This window comes from Hemitrygon akajei, chromosome 5, assembly GCF_048418815.1.
Source record: "Hemitrygon akajei chromosome 5, sHemAka1.3, whole genome shotgun sequence".
In the NCBI taxonomy this organism is placed as follows: Eukaryota; Metazoa; Chordata; class Chondrichthyes; order Myliobatiformes; family Dasyatidae; genus Hemitrygon; species Hemitrygon akajei.
Genome location: NC_133128.1, coordinates 181,251,710 through 181,264,207, shown reverse-complemented (window position 1 = coordinate 181,264,207; position 12,498 = coordinate 181,251,710). Strand labels below are relative to the sequence as shown.

The 12,498-nt window shown below is 38.7% G+C and overlaps 1 protein-coding gene across 14 annotated transcripts in view; it reads left to right on the top strand.

Moving 5' to 3' along the window:
- The window catches only part of baz2ba (bromodomain adjacent to zinc finger domain, 2Ba), a 253,351-nt gene that overhangs the window by 159,316 nt on the left and 81,537 nt on the right, over positions 1–12,498 (top strand). For 10 of the 14 annotated variants that reach the window (XR_012099099.1, XR_012099098.1, XM_073047374.1 and 7 more), the window contains 3 exons: positions 11,205–11,270; positions 11,661–11,705; positions 11,942–11,968. Coding sequence is in view for 12 of the 14 variants with exons in the window: in XM_073047374.1 (XP_072903475.1) it covers positions 11,205–11,270; positions 11,661–11,705; positions 11,942–11,968 (138 nt within the window). In the remaining 2 variants the exon portion in view is untranslated. The remainder of the gene's footprint in view (positions 1–11,204; positions 11,271–11,660; positions 11,706–11,941; positions 11,969–12,498) is intronic. The other 4 variants (XM_073047381.1, XM_073047376.1, XM_073047377.1 and 1 more) reach the window with 3 other exon arrangements.

Here is a 12,498-nt window from a genome sequence, read left to right as displayed (position 1 = left end):
ACCAACTGCTTTACCGAGGCAGTGAGAAGAGTCCATAATGGGGAGGCTGGTTTCCATGATGTGCTCAGCTCAAATAGCCACTATGTTACATGGAGGTTTCTTGCAAGAGGAACTAATAGTTGTTGTGCTCCTTTGTCAAGCTAGTCTTCCTTTAATGTTGCCACTTTGCTTAAGTAAAAGTATTAATAACCATGTCTTATTATCGAAAGTAAAGGGGGCAGCACTGTAGCGTGAGGTTAGTGTGATGGTTTATAGTGCCAGTGATAAAGGGTCAAGTCCTTCCACTGTCTGTAAGCAATTTCTACATTCTCCCCTTGATTGCCTCGTGCTCCAATTTCTTCTCACATTCTGAAGACGTATGAGGTTGGGTTAGTAAGTTGTAGGCATGATATGTTGGCACTGGAAGCATGGAGACACTTGTGGGATGCCCCCAGTACAAACTCTGACTGTGTTGGTTATTGATGTAAAAAATGCATTTCACTATACAGTACTGGAAAAAGTCTTGTACAGCTAGGGTGTGTAAGACTAGGGTGCCTAAGACTTCTGGTACAGTACTGTAGTTGTTGATGTGGAGCAAAAAGTGAGTTTGTAAATCTGGCAGGAGCAAAGGTTGTTGGAAATGGTGAGGGTGGAGCACTACCGGAGGGATGTGGGACAGGTAGCTGAAAAGGAGTGCCGGCTCAGGGGGGGTGGCCAGGATACAGACACATCCAGCCCTGAGACTCGAGGAAAGGTCATTTGATTACAAGCAATTTGTTTATTGATCATTTCAGAATGTCTCTCTAGCGCTTCCTGTTCCCTCCCCTCTTCCTTCTCCATTTCCCAATCATGATTCCCCTCTCCCCATCCCTTTTCAATTCTCGGTCCACAATAGAGACCTGTATCAGAATTGGGTTTGCCACACTTCTGCATCGCTCACATATCATGAAAATCGTTATTATTTTGCGACAGCTGTCCTTGCAATACACACTGTAAAATTACCACAGTATTGTGCAAAAGTTTTAGGCACCCTAGCTATAAATATGTGCACATTATTGTACATATGACAAATAAAGCTAATCTTTTATCTTTAAAAAGTTTGCCAGAGTCCAGGGTTTGTAACAAAATGAAAGAAAGGCCTCTATTTTAGCGGAATGCATTTTCTGCAATGCTGATTTTAAACAATGATTATCAATTCTATATTATTTTGTTTAAAATTTAAAGCAACTATTTGTGATCAAATTTTTAAATATTAATGAATAACCATGAATAATTGTTTTAGCTCCTTTAAATCTGTGCAGATTATTACTCCTGATTTTGTAGTTGTCAGTTGTAGCATCTTTTTACATGCAGAAAAGATGGCAACCCCTGACAGTTAAATGCTAAAGTATAGAAATTATTTTTGTTTATATCCCACTCCCTAGAGATGTATTGTTGTACACAGAACCAATGCAATTTGACATGAAGCCAGATTGTTTTCTATGCATTGTTTACTGTGTTAAACCCATTTAAGATGCTATAGCACTGTGTAAGGTTGAACTATGATTCTCAAATCTACAGTACTGTGCAAAAATCTTAGGTGCATGTAAAACATCTGTAAAGCGAAGGTGCTTTCAAAAATAATGAAATAATTTTATTTCATGAACTTTTTATGAACTTTAAAGTTGACTTGCCTTTGCCTTTTAAAATTGCAACATTTGGGTTACATTGTTGTGCAGTCTCATAAGAAAATTGGATGGCAGGTTATTCTAAGCATCTTGGAGAATTTACCATACTTCTACATAGTTCGGCTGTCTTACTTGCCTCTGTCACTCAGGTAATCACTGACAGCCTTGATGATATTGAGATCAGGACTCTCTGGAGGCCATGCATCTGTTACAGAACCCTTTGTTCTCCTTTTTGCTGAAGGTTGTTCTTTATGACCTTGGCCATGTGTTTTGGGTCATTGTTCTGCTGCGGAATGAAGTTGGGACCAGTCAGATGCCTGTCTGGTGGCGTTTCATGATGGATGATAATCTGCTTGTACATCTCAGCATTGAGGATTCCATTAATTTTGACCAAATCGCCAACCTCATTTCTGTGCATATGTAAGTCTCTTGGCTTTGTTTCGGCAGTAACTCTTCCTGAAAGACAGCTACTGACTTGAAGGAGACTGAAGCAGAAGGTAGTTTGTCCATAGAAGAGCTGGTGGTCTCTACATAGATGAGTGTCTATAGCCAACAAATAAGCTCGAAGCAGTTTTCCTGTAAGCTCGGGCTGCATTTTTGCAAATGGAGTTGGTGATCTGGTCAGAATTAATGGATTCCTCAATGTTGAGAAGTGCAAACAGATTCTCATCCATCAGGGAGGTATTGATTGGTCCAAACTTAATCCTGCAGGATGACAATGACCCCAAACACATGGCCAAGGGCATAAAGAACTATCTTCAATGAAAAGAAAAACAAAGTGTTTTGCAATAGATGGTATGACCTCCACAGAGCCCAGATGCAACGTCATCAAGGCTGTCTGGGATTACCTGGAGAGACAGAAGCAAGTGAGACGGCCAAAGTCTGCAGAAGAACTGTGGCAGGTTCTTCAAGATGCTTGGAACAACCTACCAGCTGATTTTATTTTATAAAACTGCATAGCAGTATACCAAGAGAATTTATGCAGTTTTAAAGGTCATAACAAATATTGATTTAATTTAGTTTTTTACTGTTTACTGAATTTTATAGTATTTTTGATATTTAGAAACATTTCATTATTTTTAAAACCATCTTCACTTTACAATTTTTTTTACAAGTACCTAAGACTTTTATACAGTACTCTATGTTGAATATAGATGTGGAATAATAGTTCTGACCCATAAGGTATTAATTTTGTAAGTGTGCAGTGTCATCTTTATTCAGTGTTTAGCCTAAATAATCTTGCTTTTTGTGAAATCACTTCTATAATCTTTAATCAGTTACAAATTATAATGATGGCTTTTCTGGATTTCTGTCTGAGAATTCCTCAGTCTGATTGGCTGCTTAGTCTGCTTGTAGTTTTAGCTTTGCTAGTTGCTGTAAATGATGGGATTAGTTCAAGGTTATACTAGACTTGGACAGTAAATGTTCTGGAACCTGATAAGTATTTGTGGACAATTTATTTTTCCAAGATATTCCTTTGCTGCCAACTACAAAATTTGGGCCATTTAAAAATTTGTCTATCCGCTCTTTGTTAACCTAAAGCACTATCGATGTGTTAGACACATTATTTATTATAATGTATTTCAGTAATTGTGCAAATGTGTTGTTGGAAGATAAATGCAAGTAATAGTTTATGACGCTTTCTTGTAAATCTGCTATTGCAGCAAAATTTGGGTTTTAAACCTGATGATATAAGGTACTTCATCAGTTTTGTGTGCTGGTGCAGCCAAAGTTATGTTGCACAAAGCAGACTCTTTGGCCCAACCCATACATGCCAACCTGAGCTAGACCCATTTGACTGCAGTTGGCCCATATCCCTCTAGACCAGGGATTCCCAACCTGGGGTCTTTGGACCCCTCGGTTAATGGTAAGGGTCCATAGCATAAAAAAGGTTGAGAAACCCTGCTCTAAACCTTTGACATCCATGTAGCTGACCAAATGTCTGTTAAATGTTGTAATGGTACCCACCACTACCACTTCCTCTTGCAGCTCAAGAGGAAAAACTTGCCCTTGGGTTCACTTTAAATCTTTCTCCTCTGACCAGAACCCTGTGCCTCTAGTTTTATCTGGGGAAAAGTATTCAGGCTATCTGACCTATCTATGCCCATCATAAACCTTGATAAGGTTGCTCTTCAACCTCCTCCATTCCAGAGAAAACAGTCCTAGTTTGTATGATATCACTTTGTAGCTCATTCCTTCCATCCTTGTGAATCTTTTCTGCACCCTCGCTAGCTGAATTGCATTCTTTCTTATAGCATAGAGACCAGTCTCACCAAGATCTTGTATTCAATGCCTCAGTGAAGCACTGTCTTCACCATCCTGTCTAATTGTGACATCATTTTTAGAGAACAATATACATGTACCCTTGTGTCTGTCTCTGTCTCTCCCCAGCTTACCATTCACTGTTAGGTCTTGCTCTGATTTAACTTCTCAGCCTTCTTGAAAACTTGCTAATTGACTCTCCCAATTGGCCTTTGCAAATTCCCATCCAATAGCAGGAACAAAATGCAGTGGATTCCAGTTAACTGGGCCATCAGTTAATCAGGACAGCCATTTATTTGGGACAGCACTTAAAGAACAAAAACTAATTGAGAAAGTAGCTGGTATTCCCTTCATTTCTTTGGGATGCTGTTGATTAATTGGGGCAGGAAGCTGTTGCCGAATAGGTTCTAACTAGTGTCAACCGCGTGTACTTGTGTGGCCGTGAGATGGCTATACTGTCCTTCAAGCTAATAGTTTTTAAATAGTGTCAATCGTGTGTATTTGTCTTCAAAAGCAGCGATTTTTGTCACTGATAGTTGGCAAGAAATGAACAGTAAGACAACTTAGAACTGATTTGCTCACTGCAGTTTCAAGTATTCAGGCTTGGAGATACCAGAAATGGAGTGAAAGTTAAAGAATTTCACTACTTTTAACAAATTAATAATTACAAAGAATTTGAATGTTGCAATGAAAATGAAAATTTGGAGGATGCAATCCTTGACAGCATTGTATAAGGGCAGTCCATTATCTACATTAGAAGTTTGAGCCAATTTTGTTTATTTACAGTCAAAAGAATGTGACATAGATGAATTTCTCTGATTTGTTCTGTATTTCATTTAAATACATAATTTGTTGCTCATTTTGTCTTTTTAAAATACCTTTTTAGCTACTTTCATGAAGCTTCAGCTAATTGGGCCAAAATGTACAGGTGCTGGTGTGTCCCAGTTAACCGGAATCCTCTGTACTTTTGTTTTGGTCATCTGTGGTTGCTGCAAGGGACCGGTTCGCTGAACTGTTTGAATATGACTGTGCGAAATAAAATCATAGTGATTGAGTGGCCATGTTGGTTATTTAATTGCATAAGGTCTTGAGATTATGATTTAAAATACATCACAAATAAAAGGTGGCAATAATAATAGTTAATGTTCTAAATTTTATTTTCTTCAAGACATTGCGGAGTAATTTCAAAGATCAGGTTCTAAAACTAGATGGCATGCTTTAAGGTGAGAGGGGAGTTCAAAGGAGATGTGCAGGGGAAGTTTTTTTTCACACAGGTGCCTGCAATGTACTGCTAGGGTAGTGGTGGAGGAAGATACTATAGAGGCATTTAAAAGTCTCTTAGACACATATATGCAGAGAATGGTGGGACATGGAAGGGATTAGGTGTTGTTAGGTTCATTAGTTTGACATAATATAGGGGGCCAAGGGATTTGTACTCTTCTGTTCAATGTTAAGCAAATGTACACTATGGGCAATTTTTATTGGTAAGTTAGAACCTTAATTCTTTTTTCTAGGCATTGCGTTCTTCCCATAATACAGTTCTGTCTTTACCTGAAAGTCTTAATGTATGTTGTGGAATCTTGTGTGGTGAACAGACTTCCTTAAATAAAAGGCATTCTTTTTGCTTGTTGAATTGAATATGGCACAGTATAGCCTCTAGAGCCATTGTCTCACATTTCCAGTAACCAGTATTCAGTTTTGACATCTATTGCTTTTTTTTTGGTGTTGGAATGTTCTCACTGTTACTGTGTGGGTTTCCACTAAGTGTTCTGGTCTCCTTCCACATCCCAAAGACATGCAGCTTTGTAGGTAAATTGTACCTGTTTGTAAACTAGTGGTAAATTGGGGCTGGGGTTGGGTGTGGAGTTCAAAGTAAATTTTATTATATCAGTATATATGTGTCACCATAAACAATGCTGAGATTAATTTTCCTTCAGGCATACTCAGCAAATCTATAGAATAGTAACTATAACAGAATCAATGAAAGATCAACCAGAGTGCGGAAGACAACAAAGTGTGCAAATGCAAATATAAATAAATAGCAATAAATAATGATGACATGAAATAACAAGATAAAGAATCCTTAAGTGGGATCATTGGCTGTAGGCACATCTCAATGGATGGGCAAGTGAGTGTAGTTATTCCCTTTTATTCAAGAGCCTGATGGTTGTGGGGTAGTAACTGTTCTTGAATCTGGTGGTGCGAGTCCTGAGGCTCCTGTACTTTTTCCCTGATGGCAGCAGCAAGACAAAAACATGAGGGTGATGAGGATCTCTGATAGATGCTGCTTTCCTACGACAGGATTTCATGTAGATGTGCCCAATGATGGGGAAGGCTTTATTGATGAGGTACTGGGTCAAATCCACTACCTTTTGTAGGATTTTCCATTCAAAGGCAATTGGTGTTTTCATACCAGGCCCTGATGCAGCCAGTCAATACAGTTAATAAGTGGCTTGGTATATGGGGGGGGAATGTAATAAAAATTAGGATTAGTGAAAATTGGTGTTTGTTGTATGAGCCTGTCATGGTATATTGAAGGGCCTGTCATTGTGTTGTATGACTAATCATTACAAATTAAGTAAACAACTGAATGAGTTGAGTATGCAAATATATAATATCAGGTCTTTCATACAAAAGCTTGCTTGTGACTCAGCAGGGAAGGGCAAGAAGAGGTGAGTACTGTGACAGAGGATTCATTGATTCTGTGGATGAGAATTAGACTCCCGGGTGCTTTGTCACTCAGGAACATCTTGGACCAAGTCCATAGCATTAAGGGGGAGGGGGAGCAGCCAGAGGTCATAGTCCACGTGACTTGGGTCCGATGACGAGGCCTTGTAAAGTGAGTTCAGGGTGTTAGATGCTACCTGTATCATGTACTATTGAGGCTAGAAATAGGAAGATAATATAGCTTAACACGTGGCTAAGGAGGTGGTGCAGGAAGACGGATTTGGTTTTCAGAATCAGGTTTAATATCACTGGCATATGTAGTGAAATTTGCTAACTTATGCAATATATAAAAGAAAAAAAGCTGTAAATTACAGTGTGTGTATGTATATATGTGTGTGTTTATGTATGTATGTTAAATCAGTAGTGAAAAATGTAAATTGAAAAAGTAGTGAGGCAGTGTTCATGGGTTCAATGATCTTTGGATCATTTGCTTTGTTCAGTAGGACAGTTTGCACCTGAACTGGAGGAGGGCTAATATCCTTGTGGGCAGGTCTGCTAGTGCTGCTGTGGGGAATGTAAACTAGAGTTTCAGGGGGATGGGAGCCAGAGTGCCAGGGCAGATAGTGGAGTGATTGTGGGAATAAGTTAGTGTTATGTCACTCCATTCTTTAAGAAGGAATGAAGGCAGAAGAAAGGCAATTGTAGGCCAGTTAGCCTAACTTCACTGGTTGGGAAAGTGTTGGAATATTATTCAAGATGAGGTTTTGAGGTATTTGGAGACCAATGATAAAATAGGTCAGTCAGCATGGTTTCTGTCAAGGGAAATCTTGCCTGACAAATCTTTTAGAGTTCTTTGAGGAATTAACAAGCAGAGTCGACAAAGGAGAGGCAACAGAAACCTACCAAATATTGAAAGGACTAGATAGGGTGGATGTGGAGAGGAAGTTTCTTATGGTGGGGGAATCCAGAACTAGAGGGGACAGCTTCAAAATTGAAGGGTAACCATTTAGAACAGGGGTAAGGAGGAATTTCTTTAGACAGAGAGTACTGAATGTGTAGAATGCAGTCGATGCCAAGTTCGTGTGCGTATTTAAGGCAGAAGTTGATCATTTCCTGATCAGTCAGGACATCAAAGGATACGGCGAGAAGGCAGGTGTGTGGGATTGAGTGAGATCAAGAATCAGCCATGATGGAAGGGCAGAGCAGACTCGATGGGCTGAATGGCCTAATCCTGCTCCTGTGTCTTGTTTCCATACAAAGACAGGAATTAGGAGATTGAGTATGATGGAAGTAAAATTCCGAGTTGTGTTTATTTCAATGCAAGGACTATTGTGGGTAAGACGGATGAACTTTAGAGCATGGATCAGCATGTGGAATTATGATATTGTAGTCATTAGTGAGACTTGATTGCAGGAAGGGCAAGACTGGCAGATCAATGTTCCAGGGTTCTATTGTTTTAGATATGTTGGAAGGGAGATATTAAATAGGGAGGGTTGCATTACTCGGCAGGGAAAATGTCATAGCAATGCTCAGATAGAACAGAGTGGAGACCTTGTCTACTGAGGCTGTATGGGTGGAATTGAGTAATAAGAAAGTGATGGCCACATTAATGGAATTATATTATAGACTTCCCAATAGTTAAAGTCTGACCTGAGCCTTCTAGGCTTATCAGGTTGGTTTCTGTGGCGTGAAGCGATTGAGAGTACGAGACTTCGTACCTTCGAGATTTTCGAGAAAGTTAACCGGGAAAGGCAGTGGACATTGTCTACATGGACGTTAGCAAGGTCTTTGATAAGGGTCAGTTGCTTGGTGTTAAAAGTTCAAAGTAAATTTATTATTGAAGTACATATATGTCACCAAATACAATCCTGAGATTAATTTTCTTACAGGCATACTGAATAGGTCCTATAACCGTAATAGTTAATAAAGACCACAACAACTGGGTGTAAAACCAATGAATAAAAGATGCCAAACTGTGCAAATACCAAAAGGAAGAAATAATAATTAAATAAAGAATAAATACCAAGAACATGAGATGAATATCATGAACCTGCTCCTGAATGTGGCCAAAGCCAAGGATATGGTGATTGATTTAGGAGGAAAAGAACTGTGACGAGTCCTGTATACATTCTGGGAGAGGAAGTTGTGGTGATGGAGGAGTACGAATATTTGGGTGTTCACCTTGACGACATACTCGACTGGAAAACCAACACTGGGACTGTTTACAAGGATGAGTAAACTCTATTTTCTAAGGAAGCTGAGATCCTTCAATGTGTGCAGCAGGATGTTGGAAATCTTTTATCAGTCTGTTGTAGCGAGCGTGGTCTTTATTGCTTTATGTTGGGGAAGCAGCATCAATGTTGGTGATGCAAAAAGGCTGAATGAACTCATCAGAAAGGCTGGATCTGTCCTTGGCTACAGCCCGGACTTTTATTGAGTTAATGGTGGAGAGGAGGTCACTAAGCAAACTGTTATCCATTATGGACAATCTAGCACATCCTCTCCATGACCTACTGAATAAACAGCGGAGTATGTTTCTTCAGCTCTGCTGTCATAAGGATCGTTACAGAAAATCTTTCCTGCCAAATGAAATAAGCATATACAACAGTTCATCCCTGTGTGACGGGAGAACACACATCATTGTACAATAGTCTGTTTTATTATTTGTTATTATTGCACATTGGTATATTGTTCTGTACTTTACTATGTTAGTTAAATCTGAACGCTGCTAAGTGTTGCTGTTGTAATGAAATAATTTCCCACTCGGGATCAATAGAGTATTTTAATAATTATGATGAAGAGTCCTTGATAGTGAGCCCATAGGTATGGGAACATTTCAGTGATGGGGCAGGTAAAGTTGAATGAAGTTATCCCCTTTGGTTTAAGAGCCCGATGTTTGGGGGGGGGGGGTATTAACTGTTCTTGAACTGTCCTGAGGTTCATGTACCTTCTCCCTGATGGTAATAGTGAGAAGAGAGCATGAAATGGCCTGGATGGTAGGGGTCCCTAATGATGGATGCTGCTTTCCTGTGGCATTCAGGATGAAATAGTAAATTGGATTCAGCAGTGACTATCGGGAGAAGCCAGACAGTGGTTGTAGATAGTTGTCTCTGACTGGATGACTGTGACTAGTGTGCAGTAGAGATCGCTGCTGGGTCCATTGTCATTTGTTATCTATATTAATGACTTAAATGATGTTGCAAACTGGATCAGCAAATTTGTGGATGACACTTAATTTTGGGAGTGTAGTGGACAGTGAGGAAGATTCCCAGCTTGCAGTGGGAACTGGACCAGCTAGAAAAATGAGCTGAAAAATGGCAGATGGAAGTTAATGCAGACAGTTGTGAGGTTTTTCACTTGGGAAGGGCAAACCTGAGTAGGACTTGCATCGTGAATAGTAGGACACTGAGGGGAGTGGTAGAACAAAGGGATCTTGAATAGAGATCCATACTTCCTTAAGGAATGATGATAGACCTTGATGAGGGTATAAAGAAAGCTTTTGGCACATTAGTCTTCATGAATCATGGAGCACAGGAGCTGGGATATTACGTTGAAGTTTTATAAGGCAGAGAGGCCAGATTTTGAGTATTGTATGAAACTCTGATCACCTACCTGCAGGAAAGGTATCAATAAGATTGAAAGAGTACAGATAACATTTTTAAGGATGTTGCCAGGACGAACTAAGTTATAGGGAAAAATTAAATAAGTTAGCACTTTATTCCCTGGCACATGGGAGACTGATGACAGATTTGATAGAGGTATACAAAATTATGAGAGTTATTGATAGGGTAAATGCAAGCAGCCTTTTTCCACTGAGGTTGAATGAGACTCAAACCAGAGGTCATAAGTTCAGGGAGAAAGGTGAAATATTTAAGTGGACTATGAGTAGGAACTTCATTCAAACGATCGTGCAAGTATGGAGTGCACTGCCAGCAGAAGTGGTGGATGTAGTGTCAGCTGCAGCATTGAAGAGAAATTTGGATCGATACGTGGATGTGAGAGATATCGAGGGTCATCATCCAGGTGTGGGTGGATGAGATTAGGCAGAGTAACAATTCAGCGTGGACTAGATGGGCCAAAGGGCCTGTTCCTGTCCTATAATTGGCTTATTTTCGTTTTAAGCATCATAATTTGTTTTAATTACAACTATAGCAGTTAGGTGGATTTCTAATTCTGAGTTTCAAAATGCTTTTCACAGATTGATTGTTATCCAAGAAAACTTGGAGGAAGTTTGCTCGTCACAGACTGTGCTGGTAGTGAGAGATGCTTGTGTGTTCAGCTGTTTGCTGAATCTCATATTACTGTTAGATGTTAGTGTGGGCAAATATTTGGTCCTGATACAGAGAGTTCTTGAATAGCCCTTAAAAATATATCTTCTCTTCATTTCTCTCCAAATTATTTGTACTAATTAGTCTATTAACTCTTGTCTTTTGGATGTTTTACAGAAATTTTGCCTGACTTGTAAGCTGTTAGCAATATTTGTGGTCTTTGTATTCTAGTTGATGTTTTGTAGAAATTCTAGTTCATTGTATTTTGGTGTGTTTAGCATGTAACGTTTAAAAGTTTGAGATTGTTTCAAGTTCCAGTAGTGCTTTTTGCATGACCTCCAGACCTGTTTTGCATGCACAGGCTAAGAGGAAAAAGAAGGAAGAAGCAGCAAATGCAAAGTTATTGGAAGCCGAGAAACGGATGAAGGTTAGTTTAGAAGGATCTCTGGATCATTGAACTTTACTGAACAATTACGTAGGGAGATTTTGTAATCGTTTTAATAATGTATAGACAGGTGATAAACATTATATAGGACCCTGAGTAATATGTGGAGGAAATAATGCAGGGAGTGATACCATAGGACCATGTTCATAGTTATGTCATGAGATGGAAAGTTTAATGTGAAAGGTTTTGTTGATAATTTTTCTTTTCTACCCAGGTACTTCAAGCATCTCAAGTTACTTTTATCTGTAACTAATTTCAGAAAACTTTGGCATATTATTGAGTTGTAATCACCATTTTGTTTCCAATTTCAATGTTCATTTCATCTGCACATTTGATATAATCAACCATTTGTATTTTCTGTTACTTTTGAAGGAAAAGGAATTGAGAAGGCAGCAAGCTGTCCTGCTTAAGCATCAGGTTGGTAAATGATATATACAGTATTCTAACAATATTTAGTGAATTTTGCTTTATTGACTTTTTTGTACCTTGGGGACAAATATTGAAGTAAACATATTTATTATTATGCATAATTTTCCTCAATTTAAATTAGCTTGCTTTGGTATTGGGGAAAATCGTTTTTTTTTAATAATATGCACTGGTTTTAACAAATTGTGATTACTGTTTCATAATAATGTGCCAACTCTTTCTACCAGGAGTTGGAGAGGCATAGACTAGATATGGTATGGGTATGTTTTTTGTACATCTAACACCGCATCGTGATTTGGTTGTGATATGATTGTCATAGTAATGCATAAAGTGTAGCACTGGCTGCTGTCATATTACATACTTCTGCATGGCTTTTACAGCACAGTGCATTGCATACATCTGCTATAATTACAAAAGAAAAATTTCTTTTTGAATCAGCTAATGTAATTTACACTTTCATTGTCACCTTTAAACAGGAGACAACAAAAGGATAAATATACAAGTTCTGAAAGTAGTTACAGTTCTTCAGAAATGGTCACTGCCTATAAACATTCAATCTTTTTACCACAACTTATTCCCTTGTCCCACATTCTATTTATAATTAACGTCCCAGAGCAATGCCATTCCAGCAAACCAAATTTGAGAAAATTTCTTCCAACTTAACCACAGTTTTTTGAGTCACCCGTATTTCAGTAAAGCAAGGAAGACAGATTATCAGCAGCAGATCTCCGCATCTTGTTTTGAATATATTCCTATAAGTATACTATTTCCATTTATAATATCA